General features: G+C 43.7%; 1 protein-coding gene across 1 annotated transcript in view; it reads right to left on the reverse strand.

The window, feature by feature from the left end:
• LOC122803905 (serine/threonine-protein kinase MRCK beta-like) overlaps window positions 1–20446 on the reverse strand; it is a gene marked incomplete in the record, with an annotated part of 2302169 nt that overhangs the window by 402042 nt on the left and 1879681 nt on the right. Inside the window, 1 exon segment of the mRNA XM_044073588.1 lies at window positions 12474–12539. Within this exon segment, the coding sequence (XP_043929523.1) occupies window positions 12474–12539 (66 nt within the window).

Consider the following 20446-nt stretch of genomic DNA (forward strand, 5'->3'; position numbering starts at 1 on the left):
ATCTGAGGTATCTTCTGCACAACTGTCTTTATTGGGACAAGCAGGTATGCCTCTTTTAGGTCTAAAGTCACCAGCCAAGCATTCTTGCCCAGCATGGGCAGAAGCTGTTGCAAAGTGAGCATTTTGAATTTTGGAATGTCCAGGTATGTGTTCAAAAATCGATAAATCCAGTATTGGCCGCCAGGCCTTGTCCTTTCTGGGTACCAAGAACAGTCTTGAGTAGAAACCTTGTCCTTTTTCCTGTTCTGGTACTGTCTGAATGGCCCCCATATCCATGAGGGACGTAACCTGTTTCTGTGCCTCTGCCCATTGATTTTTTGGCAGATCTGGCCAACCATTTGTCATTGGCAGAATGTGGAAATGGAATCTGTATCCCTGTGATACAATGTTTAGTACCCACTTGTCCTGGGTTATTAACTGCCAATTTTGAGCAAAAAGTGCTAATTTTCCCCCAATGGGTGCTGCCAGAAGATAAGTGCTTGGTGTAGGCAGAGGGAAGTCATTGGGATTGCTTTCTGTAGGTTTGCGCTTTATCTCCTCCAAATTTGGAGGTGGATGCACCCCATTACTTTGACCTATATGAGTCTTGAGCCTGGTAACTGGAACCCTTAGGGCGTCTGGATTTGCCCCTTTGAGCTCTGTCTGACACAGGAAAGGACCAATTTTTTGTAGGCCAGTGTCTACTGAATCTAGGTGGCTGCACTTGTAAGAAATCTTTAACAGTTTGCATAGACTTAGCTTGGTCTTCCATTTTCTTTAAAACCTCTTCTGCCTTAATACCAAACAGAGAATCAAGCTGTAAAGGTGCATCTAGCAATGTAGCTTTAACATGAGGAGGCAAATTTTGTTCCTTTAACCAGGCATGCCTTCTAATCACAGATCCAGTAACTGCGTCCCTGCAGGAGGCCTCTAAAGAATCAAAATCACATTGCAAAGTATGCTTTCCAACTTGTTCAGATGCATGCAATAATTCCTGCAATTCCTTATTTTCGGCACATTCTGAAATCAACATCATTTTCTATTTCAGCAATCCCATAACATGTTGTTGGTACTTAAGCATATGAAATTGACAGTTTAAGGCCCTGATTGCCAAGGTTGCAGATGTATAAACCTTTTTTCCCCATCTGTCCAGTGTCCATGAATCTCTGTCGGAGGGGGTAGGGTTTTTTGCTGTTGAGGCCTTAACTCCGTTTGGACCCTGTGAAATAGTTTCAGGGTCAGCAGCAGGGTTTCTAAATAAAAATTTATGAGAGCCAGGGACCCTGTAATACCTGTCAGGCTTACTGGGAGCCGGAGGTAAGGAATCAGGGGTCAGGCTTGACTCCGAAAACACATCATCCACAACGTCTAAAACAGGGGGAAATGGCTAAAGGCTTATGCTGAGGGAGAAGGAAATCCCTGAGACTCTTTTTTTGATTCTGAGAAGTCTTGACTCTCCCAGTGGAAATGCTCCCTCAAAGTATGCAAGGTTTCTCCAAATGAATAATCCTCAGGAGGAGATGCAGATGGAATAGACTCCTCAGCATCAGAAACCTCATAGGGAGGTAAAGATAATTCCTAATCAGAAGAAGATTCAGAAGAAATAGAAACCTGATCTGAAGAGTCATAGTCAGTGTCTTGCCTAGGCCTCTTATCTGGAGGAGGATGGGTACCCCTGATCAAGGTAATAAGGTCTTCAGTCATTTTGATCATCTGTTTTTTAGGCATAGAGGCCTGTGCACGTGGCTCAGGCATCGTGTTTTTAGTTTTAGAAGATGTCTTTGCCTTTGGTTTTGCAGCTTTCATCAGTTTGATATAAAAATGTTGAGATCTGAATGCACCCTCAGAAGCCGGTGCCTGCTCAGTGGCTCCGGACCCATCCGAGGGAGATACATCCGTCGGGCAAATACCTTGAGTATCTTGTGGCATGCCGGACTCCACATGGGTGTCGGTAGAGGCCTGCGACTCGAAGGTAGCGGGTATCAGGGGCTGCAAAAGCTCCTCACTCAGTACCGGTGAACCGGCGACTGGCTTAGGAGAAGCTTTGTCATCGGTTTTGGATATCGACTGCCTTTCTCTGTCCTTTTCTTTGCGTTTTTTATGTATTCTGGTAGTCAGATTGCTATCAGACGACATTGTTGGGTAGTTAAGTCCGTTTCCAAAAAAAGATGCAAAAATATACAGACGCTTAATAGTGTGTTGGTTAAATCTAGCACAAAATCGACAGCCAGACACATTGTGATCAGGGCCTAGGCAAGGAATACAGTATAAATGGAAATCCTTATGAGGTATTTGCTTCCCACAAGTAATACAATTATTAACTTTTTCTGACATCGGTAAAAAGCAAGAAAAAAGTTTCCCCAACAGGGTACTTAGCTTTAGTGAAGATTTCTGTCCTGAAACTCAAACTCGAATATTTCAGTAGTCGGCCATCCGGCACTTGCAAAATGCTTCTGCTTCGGGCACAGCGCGGCAAGAAAGACTACAGAAAATGATGGTGGCTGCATGCTTTATTCCCCTGATGATCTGACGTCATGGAAGAGAAGACAGCAACTGACGCAGGACCCAAGACTTTGGAATTCAGGCCTACTGAGGGCAACCTGCCATCAGATTACCCAAATGTGGTGACTGCAACAGTGAAACACGAAAAACATCTGTATTCTAGTTCTTCAAGTGTTATTTGTGTGTGTACACGTGCTTGTGCATTTTCTCTAAGACTGCATACTTTTCGACATTCTTTTCATATTCCTTATTTGCTGGCATTTTTTCTTTAAAGATGTTCTGCATTACTTTTACTTCACTTACAACAAAGTGAAAATTGCTCCTGCCGTCTTCTGAGAACTAATTTAATGGGGAAAATTACTTATGTATTGGCATCTGATTTCTAAATAAAGCTGGTAGTAAGTAATCACTACCACACAATAGTCTGATATGTGGATTGTGTACTTTTTTGCCGTCAAATTTATTCCGGTATCAACTATTGCAAACAGTTTAAAAAACTCACAACAAAAGTCTTCTATCAGTGTGGAGCATTATGTAATAAAGGGTCTCAACCCTAAGCTTGCAATATACTGCAAACAAAACCATATTAGCAAGTTCTACTTAATCTTTATAATAGTAAATATTTGTAACTCAAGGCATTATTGTCCAAGTCCTGTCTGCTGAAACTTCTTGACAACAAAATGTGTTGTCAATGTTTGAACTTTTATAGCCAACGTAAAATTCTCACTGCCTTTTGTTCACAACTGGAAAGGGTTCCCAACTCAGTATAACTAAGCAGTTAAAGATACAAGTAATATGGTGAAGTCTTGAAGGGTCACTGCTAGCACAGAAAGCCATCACACTGGGTCTCAAAGACTGTTTTGTTACAGTCCAATACTTCTCCAAAGAATGAATGTGCAAGAATGTTAATGATTCATATCACACTCTCAAGTATGTAACACTGACATCTTCTTATATCCACAGTGTGCTTGTGTGTGTGCGTGTATGGGTCTAGGACATTTCACTGAACAGTTTACCCTGATGTTATGCGTAATGATTATTAAACTTGTTCAGTAATGTTTGTGAATGCTGGATTAATTTTTGCGTGGATTGTGCGTGTCTGTCTGTCTATATATATATATATATATATATATATATATATATATATATATATATATCACACACGCACACACACATATATATATATATATATATATATATATATATATATATATATATATATATACATACAGTGGATATAAAAAGTGTACACACCCCTGTTAAAATGCCATGTTTTTGTGATATAAAAAAATGAGACCACAATAAATAATTTCAAAACTTTTCCCAACTTTAATGTGACCTATAACCTGTACAATTAATTGAAAAACAAATCTGTTACGAGAAAAAAATAAAAAATGTACAAAATGCTGGTTGCACAAGTGTGCACACCCTTAAATTAGAAGTTATGTACATACCATAACGTTCCATGTTAGTTGTCTTCTCTCGCCTTCTTTCTTGCTGGATGGGTTCGGAGCCGATCCTCGGCTCCGACTTGGCACTTGCTAAGCTCGAGAACTCATTTTACCAACTCGAGGCAACCCTATATTCCATGATGCAAGACGTGACTACATCAGATCTCGTTTGGTAGCTAGAAGAAAACCCTGCCAAAAACACTTCTTCTCCAGGAAGAAGATTACTAAATGTAGGAGAAACTAGGCCGATAGCCACTAACCAAAAAAGACTCTTCCTACTGGGAACTCTTGGAAAGAGTGACAACACCCCAACAAAGGAAGGTACAACCTCAAGATCAGTCCAGGCCAGGGGGAAGGAGGGAGGGACGCAAGAAAGAAGGCGAGAGAAGACAACTAACATGGAACGTTATGGTATGTACATAACTTCTAAATGTTAAGTTGTCAAACTCGCCTTCATTCTTGCTGGATGGGACTGCGTCCCTAGCACCTCTATCCTGGGTGGCTCAATGGAACAGACTCTTGAGAACTGTGGAACCAAACCTAGCTCTGTCCCTGGAGGCCAAGTCCAATTTGTAATGAGAGACAAAGGTGTGAGGAGTGGCCCAAGTGGCTGCTGCACAAATGGTTTCAATAGGTAGCCTATCCTGAAAGACTGTGGATGTGGACAGACTCCTGGTAGAATGTGCTTTTGGTTTAGAGGACAGTTGCTTGCCTCTAAGAAGATAAACATAAGAAATGATAGAAGACAGCCATCTGGATAAGGTCACTTTAGAGACTGGGAGACCTTTTCTGTTGTCTGCATAAGAAAGGAATAGTTGATCAGATTTTCTGAATTGTTTAGTTCTGTCTAAATAATATCTGAGTTGACGATGGACATCTAAGCAATGAAGTTTTTGTTCAGCTTTGTCTGAATAATTAGGGAAAAAAACTGGCAAATCAATAGATTGATTTAGATTCGTCTGGGAAGCAACTTTGGGCAAAAAAGATGGATTAGGTCTTAAAGATACCCTATCTTTGTGAAAAACCAAGTAAGGGGAACGGACACAGAGGGCCTGAAGTTCAGAAACCCTTCTAGCTGAAGTAACAGCCTCCAAGAAAATTGTTTTCCAGGAAAGAAACTTTAAAGAGCATGTAGCAGCCGGTTCGAAGGGGGGTAGAATCAAGGATGCCAGCATTAAGTTCAAATCCCATTGCAGAGGAGGATCTCTGATTGGAGGCTTCAGGAGAAATATACCTCTGAGAAAGGCTTTTGCAAAGCTTGTGGGACATTATGTTTTGATCCGCTAAACCAACATGAAAATTAGAGATTGCTGCCAATTGGACTTTAACTGTAGAAGAAGAAGACCCTGCTTGAAAAATCTCTGCTAAGAAGTCCAAAACTGAATGAACTGGAGCAGTAAAGGGATCTAAGTGTTTAGACTTCGCCCAGAAAGAAAAACGTTTCCACTTACTAGCATAAATCTTTCTGGTGGAGGACTTTAGAGAAGCTACTATGATATTCCTAACGAGGTTAGAAATCATAGGAAGCCTGGCTAAGGAAGGAAGTGGAGCAACTAAGCAGTGAGGTTGAGAGAACGAACGGCCTGGTGCGGTTGACCCGACTGGTGGGTCAGAAGGTCTGGAACTGGGTTCAGATGCCAAGGCTGCGCCAGGAGATGACAATGCAGGGACAGAAACCAAATTTGTCGAGGACAGTAGGGGGCAATGAGGATCAACTTAGCTCTCAATACGGTAGCTTTCTGAATAACTTGTGGTATCAGTGGAAATGGAGGAAAGGCATACAGAAGTCCCCGGGGCCAATCCTGGGTTAGAGAGTCTCTCGGGGAATGGCCTGGTAGAGGAAAGAGGGTGAAGTAGGAATGGCCTGGTAGAGGAAAGAGGGTGAAGTAGTCCGGGCATTTGCTGTTTTGGGGTGTAGCAAAAAGGTCGCAGGAAGGGAAGCCCCACTTCTGAAAAATCTCGTCCACTACCGATTTCTTGAGAGACCACTCGTGTGGCATGAGAATAGCTCTGCTCAGTCTGTCCGCTAAGAGGTTGGATCTCCCGGGGATATGCGTTGCTATCAGAAACCGATGAGAGGAGATCGCCCATTGCCAAAGTCTGAGAGCTTCTCGACACAGTGGGTAGGACCTGGTCCCACCCTGCTTGTTGATATACCAGACTACCGACATGTTGTCCGTATGAACTGCAATAGTCCCTAAGGGAAGAAAGTCGCTGAGGGCTTGCAACATTAAAAGCACTGCTCTCATCTCTAGGACATTTATATGCAGATGGTATTCTATGGGTTGCCAAGTCCCATGGACCATCCTGCCCTGATAATGCTCCCCCCACCCGATCAGAGAGGCATCCGAAGTGACTGTGGCAACCGGAATAGGGGGAACAAACGGTCGGCCCTGATGGAGCAGAGGAGAAGACATCCACCAGGTTAGATGAGTCTTGCCAAACTGCGTGACTAAAATCTCGTGACTCATAGGGAGTTGCTGGAATGACCACTGAGCGAACAACATCCACTGCAGAAGACGCATGTGGAAGCGGGCTAATGGCAGTAGAACAATGGCCGCAGCCATAAGACCCAGAACCTTCAGGACAAATTTGGCTCTGATCTTCTTGCTGAGTAATATGATCCGACAATACTTCTGAATGTCCAGAATTCTTTATTTTGTGAGTCTGGCTGACATACTGACAGTGTTTAATTCTGAGCCTATAAAGGTAATAGATTGGTAAGGCGACAGAAGATTTTTCGAAGTTTATTGAAATCCCCAATTGTTTGCAGATTTGCAGAGTGTAGTCTCTGGCCTTGAGGAGTTGATGCCTGGTGGTGGCGGAGAGGAGCCAGTCGTCTAGATACGGAAACACCTGGAATCCTTGACGTCTCAGATGAGCCGTAACAACTGCCATACATTTGGTAAACACTCTGGGAGCTGTAGTGAGGCCAAAGGGCAGGGCTCTGAATTGAAAATGACTGGACCCCAGCCGAAAGCGGAGAAACTTTCTGGAGCGCCTGTGAATCTTCATATGATAGTACGCATCCTGAAGGTCTATTGAGCACATCCAGTTGTCCTTGCCCAAAAAGGGTAGAATGGACTGAAGCGTGACCATCCGGAACCTTGCCTTCTTGACAAACTTGTTTAGTTTGCTGAGGTCTAAAATTGGTCTCCAATCTCCCGTTCTTTTGGGGACCAAAAAGAATCTTGAGTAGGTGCCGGATCCTACTTGGTCTGCTGGCACTATTTAGACGGCTCTTTTTGCTAGGAGCTTTGATACCTCCTGCTTTGCCAATTCCCTTAGACCAGGTGAGACGTCTGGAAGGGATTGATGAGGAACGGGATACCTCTCGAAAGGGATATTGTAGCCCTCGGATATGATCGACTGTACCCATTTGTCTTGAGAGAGGGAACGCCAGGCTATTGGGTACAGCGACAATTTTCCCCCGACTGCCTCCAAGGGTGGGCAGTCGGGCAACACCTCAGGGATGCTGGAAGGGTTTATCAGGGAGAGTCTCCCTGCTACCCTGATTCTGCGGACCCCCTCTGCCCCTAGGGTGGCGTCTATTATTATTACCCCCTCTGCCTCTGGGGGTAAACTGACCACGTGTGTCCGGCATGACTCCTTGAGATTTATGGAACCACATTTTACCACCCTTCTGACCCTTTGGATAGGGTCTTGAAGGGGTGGAGAAATGGACTCCTACGGCAAAAAGGCTCTTTCCGTCTTGTTCACACCTGGTCAAAGTATCCTTCACCTGAGGCCCGAACAAAGCCGAACTGTCAAAGGGGGTATTGGTGAAGGACGCCTTAAAGGGGTCTGCAAAATTACAAAGCCGCATCCAGGCCTGACGCCCAAGTGCCACTCCTGTGCCTGCGGCCCTACTCACCCCATCGGCTGCATAAGAAATGAGCCGCATGGAGGAGTTAGTCAAAGAATTGAGGATTCCTAGCTGTGAGGCAATCTTTTCCTGAGCCCCAGTCGCCGAAGGATCCTGAACCACTTCACCTAGCTCCTTGAGAATGTCTCTCTGAAGTCTGGTAAAGTGACAAAGGTAGTTCAGCGAACGCATAGCAAAGGTTGCTGAAGAAAACATCTGCTTGCCGTACCTATCCATGGTCCTAGAATCCTTATTAGGAGGATGGACAGGCACAGAAGGATCAGCAAGTTCCTTCTTGGTGGCCGCCGCCACCACCATAGCATCAACAGGGACGCCCTTAGAAAGAAACTGTTTGTCTGCAGGGGCTGTAATAAATTTGGAGGGCCTCCTAGGAACTGGTTCCACAGAATCCGGGGCTGCCCACTCCTTCCGAGCCACTACTTGCATGAGTGGGTCGAAAGGCGGAGACACCCAGGAGGTGGAGGGTCGAGACCCAAAAGCCTCCAGGTATACAGACTCATCCTCGGAGGGGTCAATGGAAGGCCAGTTCCCCCTCTGCTTAAGGATTTCCAGGATGTCTGAAAAGGAGACATCCTCAGAGGGGGACCATGGGGAACCCTCCGACTCATCTAAGTCGGTATCTGATGTAGTAGACTCAGGGGAGTCTGTGTGCTTCCTCTTACACGTCCTCTTACGCGGGGGTTCTGCTGCAGGATCAGGAGAAACCTCGGAAGAGGAAGTTATTCCCAATGGGGAAATCTAGGGCGATGGATCTCTGGGTCCGGGAGCAAGAGACTGGCAAGAGACATCAACAGGCACCGAAGATGGAGGAGCTAAAGGAATAGACCGTTGACCTAGCTCAGGGGCTAGGACACTCCTCATCACCTCGAAGGCTCCTCTCTCAGGGAGGCCAGAAGAATCCCGCTCCGAAGAAACAGGAATCCCCGGCCCCACCGAAAGAGAAGGCTCTGAAGCCGATGTCGGTGCCGAGCTCACCAATGCCGAAGCTCCAAGAGGGAGAGCAGGGTCGGACAAGGGTCCGATGCCACTCGCCCCCTCGGAGCCGACAAGGGAGACTCGACGACCGGATCCCTCCAAGGAAGGTCTCATGGAGGAGATCGGAGCCGAAGACGTTGGAGCCGAAAGGGGAAGTATCGGCTCCGGCGCACCCACGGTCCCCATTCCGAGAAGCTCCGGCTCGGAACTCTGAAGGAGTAGTCAGAGGAGGAAGTTCAGGGGGATGAGGAATAGCAGACGTCTGTTGAGACAGGCTATGGAGCATTTGGGCTAGTGCCTGTGACTTCAACAGTCTGCTTACCACCCTCTCTAAATCGTGGTCTGACAGCCTGGAAGATCTTGAAGATCGGCTCCGATGGCTCCGCTCCGACAAAAGAGGAGATCCCGGAGCCGAATGAATCGACTCCAGGGAAGGAGACCGAGATCTCTTCCTGGATGGAGCCAACGGAGCCGACGACCCCTCGGTTCCAGATGGAGCCGAAGACTTATCGGCTCCAATACTGGATAAAGACACGTCGGCTCCGGCCGGAGCCGACAAAGTACTGGGTATCTGTGTGTCGGAGCCAGACGGTGCCGACACAACAACTTCCAAAGTGGAAAGATCGGCTCCAGCCGGAGCCGATCTCGACTCCGAAGGAGTCGGAGCCACAGCCCAAAGGCTTGGAAACTACAGCCTGGGCTTTAGATGGCTTAGAGGGTTTAACCGACCCAGCCTTGGTCGGAGAACCCTCTGGCTTTAACAAGCCACGAAGAATCAATTTGTTTCGTCGTTCCTACAGGACTCTCTGGCTAAAGGAGTGACAAATGGCACAGGAGTCCTGCAGGTGTAAAGGCCCCAGGCAGTACACACAAGAAGTGTGACCGTCTGTCAGAGACATTTTCTGACAGCACGAGTCACACTTCTTGAAGCCTGAGACCTTCACTTCCTTAGACATAATAATGTCCAAAAATACACAAACACACAACAGTCACACAGTTAACCGCCAAAAAACAGACAACACACAACCTGACAGGAATTAACTGAGAGGGAGGGTTAAGGCCTGAAGAGAGGAATAAATCCTAATGTAAAGGGAGGGAATATAGGGTAGGAGATTATCTATTAGAATAAAATATACTTAATAAATAAAAAAAATAGGAGGTAAGGGAGAAAAAACCCTGACTAATCTTTATAAATTGAAGATTTACCTGAGCTGGTAAAAAAGGAGACCTCTTCGCGAAGCGGCAAACGAGATCTGAGGTAGTCACGCCTTGCATCATGGGATATAGGGTTGCCTCGAGCTGGTAAAATGAGTTCTCGAGCTTAGCAAGTGCCGAGGTGGAGCCGAGGATCGGCTCCGAACCCATCCAGCAAGAATGAAGGCGAGTTTGACAACTTAACATCTAATACTTTGTTGTGTGTGCACACCCTTAAACTAATACTTTGTTGAAGCACCTTTTGATTTAATTACAACATTCAGTCTTCTTGGGTAGGAGTCTATCAACATGGCACATCTTGACTTGGCAATATTTACCCACACTTCCTTGCAAAAGTGCTCCAAATCTGTCAGACTGCGAGGGCATCTCTTGTGTACACCCCTCTTCAGGTCACTCCACAGATATTCTATTGGGTTTAGGTCGGGGCTCTGGCTGGGACATTCCAAAACTTTAATTTTCTTCTGGTGAAGCCATTCTTTTGTTGATTTGGATGCATGCTTGGGGTCGTTATCATGTTTAAAGGTGAAAGTCCTCTTTATCTTCAGCTTTCTAGCAGACACCTGAAGGTTTTGGGCCATAGGTGACTGGTATTCGGAACTGTTCCTAATTCCCTCCACCTTGGCTAAAGCCCCAGTTCCAGCTGAAGCAAAGCAACCCCAAGGCATGATACTGTCACCACCATGCTTCACTGTGGGGATGGTGTTCTTTTGGTGATGCGAAGTGCTGTTTTTGTGCCAAACATACCTTTTGGAATTGTGGCCAAAAAGTTCAACCTTGGTCTCATCAGACCACAGCACATTTTCCCACATGCTTTTGGGAGACTTGATGTATTGTTTTGCAAATTTTAGCCATGACTGGATGTTTTTCTGTGTAAGAAAAGGCTTCTGTTTTGCAACCCTACCCCACAGTCGAGACATATGGAGAATATGGGAGATTGTTGTCACATGTAGTAAACAACCAGCACTTGCCAGAAATTCCTGCAGCTCCTTCAGTGTTGCTGTATGTCTCTTGGCAGCCACCCAGACCAGTTTCTGTCTTGCCTTGGAGGGACATCCAGTTCTTTATAATGTCACTGTTGTCCCATATTTTCTCCACTTTTTGATGACTGTCTTCACTGTGTTCCATGGTATATCCAATGCTGTGGAAACTTTTGTTGTACCCTTCTCCTGACTGATACCTTTCAACAATGAGATCCCTTTGATGCTTTGTAAGTTTTCTGCGAAACATGGCTTTTGCTGTAGCAGGCAACTGAGTAAATGTCAGGAAAATCATATTAGGACAGCTGAACTTTATTTGGGGTTAATCAGTCTCTTTAATGATGGCAGGTGTGTACCCAAGAAGACTGAATACTGTAATTAAATCAAAAGGTGCTTCAACAAAGTATTAGTTTAAGGGTGTGCACACAACAAAGTATTAGTTTAAGGGTGTGCACACTTATGTAACCAGCATATTGTACATTTTTTTTTTTTTATATTTTTTCCCCTAATAGATTTGTTTGATTTTCAATTGAATTGTACAGGTTATAGGTCACATTAAAGGTGGGAAAAGTTTTGAAATGATTTTTGTGGTCTCATTTTTTTACATCACAAGAACCTGGCATTTTAACAGGGGTGTGTACACTTTTTAAATCCACTGGTCATGTGTGTGTGTGTGTGTGTGTGTGTGTGTGTGTGTGTATATGTATATATGTGTATATATATATATATATATATATATATATATATATATATATATATATATATATATACATATATATATATATATATATATATATATATATATATATATATATATATATAGACACACACATACAATCCACGCAAAAATGAATCCAGCACTCACAAATATTACTGAACAAGTTTAATAATCATTACGCATAACATCAGGGTAAACTGTAGTGCAATCCCACGAATCACAAACCCTTTTCAAAATTTGGCGTCAGTGTGTAACCTCATACCCCATCCCCACCCACACACACTTTCTGCTCTCAACTTTTTAGGAAGGTACTGACTGTAGCATCACCTAGGGAGGCAGTTGGTATAGCTACATCGTGGGTAATTTAATAACAGTGCATATTATCTAATTATTAAATAAAAATGTACATGTTATTTAATCATATTTCCCTGTAAGGGGCACCAACTAGGAAGGGATTAATGAGGGGTAACAGCCCCGCCCCACCAAACAAATGGGATTAGAGGAAGAAGAATCTGCAGATAGTGTTGGCTGGGAATATGCTTACACTAAGAAGTATCGGGTACATGTCCATACTCCACAGTTAAGAGAGTACAACATGCATGCACTCAACAATAACTGACAGATGACTTTCAGACTGCTGCCCATCCAGCACTCAAGCTTCTTAAAACCCAAACCGACAGTAAAAGAGGCAGATATCACTTCCCTAAACCAACAGCCTTGCATTTATTCTTATACTAAAAATAATTACAAAAACAAAATAAAAACAGTACCTGAGGTATAGAAGAAGAATATATGTTGGGAGTAGTTGGTAATGTTGGCTGAACCTTGATCACATCCTGTTGAAAAACACAAACAGCAAGTCAGATTTTCCAAGCACAGTAGTTCTGAATATCAAATTCTTTAAAAAATTTCAGTTCCGACCATCTAAAATAATCTTGAGTAAACAGATCCTTCCCGAAGTGTTTCTAATTACCTCTTCATTAACTTGTACTCTATATATCAGAACAAAGTCAGTAACTGTTCTGAACATCAAAAACATGAAAAAACACTTTAAAAAGCTACTGTTTCCACAAACATATGCCACAATTTGCTCATCAGAAAATGAGGTAATAGTCTATTCCAATGGTGTAACTACGAGTCTTGAAACTAATTAAAAAGTACAAAAATGCAGAAAAGAACAGTGAATGCCAAACATCTGCAGCCCCCTACACCCTTGAACTTATATATACCAACTATGAGATCACCAGATCACCATACCTTGGAGAAAGGGAAATTCTCTCAGGTAGGGCAGTCTCACACTTTGTATTCACAAGACTGTATTTTCACTCATTCAGTCTTGCTATTCCAGGACTTGCAGTTATAAATCTCAGAATACAATAATGTTACCATTTTGGTGTCTCAGGATGTTTCTGTGAGCACTTACTAAGCCCTTGGATAAACATTCAGGAAAAACCTTCACAAAAATAAAAGAATCATGTCATTATGGAATGCCCCTGTGATGACTTTTCTGAGCAATAAGAATTAAAGAAATTAAAATGTAATGCTATACTGCACAGAATACTAAACTATAAAATAAAATATATAGTTTTAGTGTCAGTGAGTGGCCAATATCAGCTTGGTCATCTCAGGTGGGTGGAAGCATAGTCAACTGATGGAGCTTTTGACCCCTTGCAGAAGTCAGGAACAATAATAATAAGCATGGGATTACTGTGTATTTTCAAATTGCCAAGCAGCAAGGTTGCATCATTGGCAGAAATGGTGCACAGGGGCAAGCACATGTTCCTTTGGTCAGCAATTAAGGCTCATTTTTGACAGCAAGCACATGCCATAAAAAAACACAACAAACCACCAAAAATGACACATCAGGTCTATTAGCCTGGGGACAATAAAAGCTCAACACTTTGACATAAATCGCCCTAGTTTGAGAAAGACATACCATATCTTCAGGGGACACTGGGGCAAAGACCACTTAGAAGGAAAATATGATAGTCAAGCTACCACAGGGTGGGAGGGGGCATAAAAAGGATTACAAATGAATCTTAAAATTAGAAAGTAGAAATAAAAGAAAACTGAATAATATGTTTGGCCTGATACTGTGTTAGTACTACTGTGTGCAGAGTTATTTCAACTTTTCCTTCTCTAGCACTGTGTTGTAGAATAAGTGCCAGCAAGTATTTCTAAAGAACAGTATCTCACCAAAGGTGTGAAAGTTTTTGGCGTAAGCAGTAACTATGCAGAGTCTTCCTTAGGTATCTGCCAGACTGTTGTATCCATGATAGAACGCATGAATACATAAATGGATGGACAGACTAAGTCAAGAACCCACAAAGACTACCCAGCTATACAGGTAACCTTCACACAACTGCCCTGCTGCCATTTTAATTAATTATTTTCACGCTTCCTTTAAAAGTTCCTACAGCATCACAATACGCCAAAGTCTCTCGAAGTTCATTTTGTTTATTAACCGGTATATGTGAGTAGCAATAGCTGTTCATTTCAGACTTTTATCTTCCCACTTTTCTTTGTCATTACTGAGTCATTCTACCCTGTTACCTTTTACTTCTGTGCCTTAACTTCTTAGATGGACCACTTCCACAAAGGTTCATAACTTACCCTGAACTTCTACGTCCTTGGAATAAGTAAAGCAAGTGCAGAGGGAGGAGCTACCTCTAAGGATGAAGGGGGGGGGGGGGGCTGCACCACATTTTACCCACGACATTAGATTTTATGTTTTAATTTTTGCATTTTCACTGAAACAATCGTCCACTAAAATGTGGGTTGCAGAATGATACTATAATATTCCAACCTCTCCATCTACTAATCTTTCTTCCAATCCACTTATACACAAATCACGCTCCTCATCTACAGTCTGCGATTATCACTGAAAAAGACCAAAACCATCAAGTTACAATTCTACACCATCACCTCTCCCCATATGCCAATCTGCTGAATGGCAATTCAGCTCCAGTGGCAATATATCCTAACAGCTTGACAGACAATTCAATCAACAGCTTACACTCTTCTGTCTTTAGAACAAAAGCTGTAATGACCTCCTAAATTAACTTTGTTTTAATTAATCCCTCAAAGACAAAAAAAAAGGACTTCACAAACCCAAGTGCACAGCCATATACTTCTTCGCATTAAATCTAGGTTACCTTTCGGTGAAAGTTCACATTCTAACTGGGACCCTGGTAACCCTCCCAATCATTACTTACCCACCTCAGCATGCGCCTGCAAAGATGAAGAAGTTCCTTCTGAAATTTCAGACAAAGCCCAAAGTTAAATTAGACCACCACCCAATGTCCTACTACGTTCATGTAAATAAACCCTCATCATTATCTGCTTTATTTCAGGTTTCATTTAGCTTTTCAAATCACTTTTAAGCAAAATCCATAAATCAAAACTTTTCAGGTGAAAATCTCTGAAAATTTTCATTTGCCCAACTTATGCAACCTTGGAGCTGGTTACATTAGTTTAAAGAGTGTATGGGCAAAGACTGCTGCATGGGTGATTTGAATGTGTGAGGACTTGGTCCCCAGGTAGGAAAAATGTGTTCAGGACCATCCATTCAGCTGAACAACCCTGAATGCCCACTACTCATACATAATAACTTTACAGACACAAAACATTTACTTTGCAGCTCTGAGACAATTCTTCACACAGCTACAATTATACTCATGTTTCAATATTCTATACACTATATCAGATGCCTTAATGAAGACAAGATAAGCACTCACACTCTTCCTTTTACTAGTCCCTTTAGTTTTCTACTCAAAGAATGAGTTCTAATTTGAATGGCATGAAATCTACCTGTAAAGCTGTGCTTCCATTTACAATGCATCTACGACATACCTTCTACCACGCCACAGTCTACTACTAAAATAGTCTCTCCCTTATTTTTTTCCCCACGACCAGTGTATAAGTTTTACAGATCTTTTCTTGACACCCACCCTTTAAATACTCAAACTCAGCTTTCAAGTCAACCAGTACCTCAATTTTTAATGTCTTAGAAAAGCATGCACACAGTGCCCAGCCATTATCTATGAACTCTCAGTTCTCTCTCTCTTAATTTTGCCAGCCAAATGTTTGGGTTTTTTAATCACCAGGACTGGAATGAATTCCACTCCTAAGTCAGGGCACTATAAAAGTTGTGAAATTAGTATTGCTTCAGTCTTTTATGATTGTCAAAAATGCTCTTCTCGTGACTCTCAATGTAGCCAGAATTGTCTCTCTTTTTAAATTTTTACAGAGCTACCTTGTTGGTAGGGGAAATATGCTTAGATACTCTCTTTTTATTAACCTTGTTGTGGCTTACCCAACTTTTCCCTCTCTAGCACTATGCATACCTCACTGTCTGAAAGTATTGTTGTGTAAGAATTTACCATAACCTTAGATGTCCTTCTCTTCTATATGCTGCTGTATTCATGACATCAGGGAGTTTGCTCCTGCAAACTGTCAAACGTTAGGCCATTATATAAAAGTTAAATGCTACAGCTAGGGTGCGCGTGATGTCCTGTGCCTCTTCTCTGACGTCAGTTGTAAATGGACATCGGGTATAAAGTGGACGTCAGCAAGCATCCACCTCAGAGCTGAATACCGTCGGAGTCAGTGACTTGTGAGTGGGTACTCCAGGAGTCAGGCAAGAGTGAGGGGAAGGCTGGGTGGAAAACTATACAGCAGCATACAGAAGAGAAGGACATCTAAAGTTATGGTAAGTTCTTACACAACAATACTATGTCCTTCTACTCATATGCTGCTGCATTCATGACATCAGGGAGAGTGCAAAAGCTCCTGTCCTATGGAAGGAGAGGCGGACCAGAAGCACCTTCCACAAACCCATGGAGGATGGCTCTGGCAAATCCTGCCTTGGCTCTACAAACAAAGTCCAGCTTGTAGTACCTGGTGAAAGTATGAACAAAGGACCATGTACCTGGTTCGAGGATATCAGCCGTGTCTAATCCTTTAAGGAATGCCCCACAGGAGGACACTGCCCTGGTAGAGTGAGCCCTAACTGGGGCTGAGAGACTTGCTGTGGGTAGTGTTACAGCAGGAAATAGTTTTAGATATCCAAAAGGATATGGTTTGCTTGGAAACAGTTTGACTCAGGGCTCTTGGGTGGTAAGAGACAAAGAGCTTGTTAGATTTCCATAGGGATTTGGTATTGGCCAAGTAATACCTGAGCTGTCTGTGAACATCTAAGGAATGAAGCATCCTCTCTGCCTTGTTCTGGGGAGAGGGGAAAAAGGTTGGCAGATTTATAGTTTGATTTAAAGACAGCTCACTGACCATGCTGGGAATGAAAGAGGGGATAATATGCAGGCATACCCTGTCCTTGTGGAAGACAGTGAAGGAGGGGTCTGCCATAAGGGTCTGGAGTTCCGAAACTCTGCTGGCTGATGTGATGGCCACCAGGAGGATAGTCTTCCAGGTGCAGTGTTGGAAGAAGCAGTCTTTGGCTGGCTTGAAAGGTGGAAGTGGCAATTTCTCCAGGATAGTGTTAAGATACAAGGTGGGGGGATGGGTTTCCTTGGGGGTCTGAGATGAAGTGCTCCTCTCAGAAAGAGTTTGACTTCTAACCTGGAAGCTAGAGGAGGTACTAAAGGCAGACATGCAGAGATGGCAGACAAATGAATTTTAATGGAGGAATAAGATAATCCAGACTTCATAAGGTCACACAGATAAGACAAGACCACTGGAGGCTCCACTCTCAGTGGCTGCAGGTGACATTTTAGACACCACAATGAAAATCTCTTCCACTTTGACAGGTAGGGTTTTCTAGTATTCGGTTTTCTGGCCTCCTGCAGAACCTGGAGCACATCGTCTGAGTACAGGTGTCTGAAGGGAATCAGTGTCCTATCACTCACAATGTGAGGTTCAGAGTGGACAGATGGGGGTGTAGGAGTATTCCCTTGTCCTGTGTGAGTAGGTCCCATTCAGTGGGATAACTTGTGGTGATTGCCCTTAGCTAGGTGAAACAGAAGAGGGTACCAGTGCTTCCTTGGCCAATAGGGAGTCACCAGCAAGATTTGAGGCTGTTCCTTCTGAATTTTCAGCAGAACAATCTGTATGAAAGGGAAGGGGGGGAATGCAAAGGCGTACATCCCCTTCCAGGAAATTGAGAGAGCATCCACCTTCCAAGCTTCTGGGTAAGGTACCCTGGAACAGAAGGACGGGAGCTATCTGTTCATGGGGAAGGCAAAGAGAGCCACATCTGGGATACCCCATCAATGGTCCTGGTCCAGAAACACCTCTCTGTTCAGCATCCATTTGTGAAACAGGGTCATAGTCCTGTTTAATTAATCTGCCATCACATTTTCTGCAGAAGGGATATAAAATGCTTGGAGAAGAAGCTGTTTCCCTGGTGTGATTTCCCAAGCCTGCAGTGGTAGTCTGCACAGGAAGTAGGACTTTGTTCCCCCTGCATGTTGATGTACCACAGCACCGTGGTATTGTCTATGTACCACCTCAGAGTGCCTGACAGAAAATAATCCTGGAAAAATTCTAAGGCCAATATCAGGGCTCTCATTTCCTTGATACTGATGTGCTCCTTCTGTTGGGTGTGGGTCTATGAGTTCCTCACCCTCCAGTTTCCTAGTGTTGCACCCCAGCTTGTGTCTGAAGCATACGTGAAGAGATCCTGGTTGGGAGGTATGGGCCGTAGGGACAGGCCAAGATTCTTCTGAATCTGACAGAGCCACCATTTGAGTTCCCTGGTCAGGCACAGCTGCATCGGAATCATAAATTCCAGTGGGTGAAAGTGTTGTTTCCAGATTAAAATTAGATACCACTGGAACTTCCTCATGTGGAGCCTTGCCCGGAGGATCGTGGGGATAGTTGAGGCCATGAACCCTAGGATTCTGAGGAATTCCCTGGCTGAGATGGCTTTTAGGGGAAGAATTTCCTCCAAATAAGAAGTGAGCATCACAATCTTGTCTAGAGGTAGGAAAGCCATCATTTCAATTTTCAAAATCCTACACCCTAGAAACACCTGGTCTTGGGAGGGTATCAGGGATGATTTTTTGAGGTTTATGGTAAATCCTAGATCTGATAACAGGGAGATGGTGAAGCTTAGGTGTTGTAGGGCTCTGGCACTCGAGGCAGCCTGGATCAGGATGTTGTCTAAGTAAGGGAAAAGCTGTATTCTCTCTGTTGTGGCGAATGCCATGACTGGGGCCAAACATTTTATAAATACCCTTAGTGCTGTAGAAAGACCAAAGGGTAAAGCACAGAATTGAAAGTGCGCAGAGTCCACTGAGAAGCTGAAGTACCTCCTGAAAGTAGGTGAATGGGAATGTGTAGGTAGGTGCCTTTTATGTCCAATGACACTAGGAAATCCTGAGGAAGGATCAGGGGTAGGAGAGTAGGGAGAGAGAGCATCCTGAAGGAGGGGACTCCAAGGAAGACATTGAGGTGGGATAGGTCCAGGACAGGCCTCCAGCAGGGGCCTTCCTTTCTGGGGACCACACAGAGTTTTGAATAAAATCCTCATCCTCTTGTCGAGGTGGGTACCTCCTAAATGGTTCTTGCAGGATTGATGGGAAGAGAGGTACTTAGGCTCAGGTCGGGTGAGGATGTCTTTTGGGCTGGGTCTGGCCTCCCATGACATGAAGTATCCCTGTTGTATGATTGAGAGGACACAAGAGACCTGGGTAACTTGCTTCCAAGCAGGAAGGAAAAAGGAGAGGCACATAGACAGAAGGGTGTCTGAGGAGGGAACCCAGACCTCACAGACTAGCCTGCTTAGAGGTAGACCCCCCTGAGGGGAAGCTGGAGGATGGAAGCCTGAGTGGAGCCTGTTTCCTGTGTTCCTTTCTGGGTTTTCAAGGTACAAATTCAAAGCTTCTCAAAGCTGCTAGATGGTTTCTATGGGGGGGGACAGGGTAGGTATAGTCATGTACTATGTGCCCAGGTGTTCCTGCCCTAGCGCCCAATAGGCCTTATGTGAATCCCTCCTCCACACCTACACTGCCTCCACACCACACTTATCCTTCCTACCTGACATGAAAAACAAAAAGCAAAAAAGAAAAATGGGGGAAAAAATATGGGGTTTTATCTTGGGATGATGAAAAAAACACTTCTTCTTAGAGAGCTGGTAGTCACAGCTGCACACAGGCACAAAAAAAGTTCTGAGGTAGATGATGCATACTGTATACCCAATGTCAATGTGTCCATACACAACACATCAGAGAGAAGAGGCACAGGACATCACGTGCAACCTAGCGGTAGCATTTAACTTTTGTATAACAGCTGGACATTCAACAGGATAGAGGACATTTGCTATCTAGCTACCTTCCACCCAAGTTCTGTAGCAGCTCTTCAACACAGCAACTCATTCAGAGCTCTCAACCTCTTAACTCAATAATTAGTTACAAAGCCAAAAATAATGAGGGGGGGGGAGAAAGACAGAATTCAGGGACTTCTTAAACATTGCCCTTACTCACAAAGTTAAAATAGAACCATGGTTTGCATCGACACGCATCTTTTGAAGAACAGGAAGTTTTAAAGCTTGAAACTCTTGACATCTTGCATTGTCTAATGATATTAACAGCAGAGCGAAAGAAAAAATCTGGGACAACTGACAGCTTAGGACCAATCTAGTCTTCTTGTCTGGAACATTAAAGACACACTGTTATCTTCAACAGTTCCTCTGGCTCAAACATAAATTGCTTACCTCCAAAGACAAAAAAATCAATTTTATCTTATTTCTCTGGTTTAGTAACCCAGTGGTCTTTTTTTCATGACT

The sequence above is a fragment of the Protopterus annectens genome, chromosome 6.part0, assembly GCF_019279795.1.
Source record: "Protopterus annectens isolate FY-2018-M chromosome 6.part0, PAN1.0, whole genome shotgun sequence".
NCBI classification, from domain to species: domain Eukaryota; kingdom Metazoa; phylum Chordata; order Ceratodontiformes; family Protopteridae; genus Protopterus; species Protopterus annectens.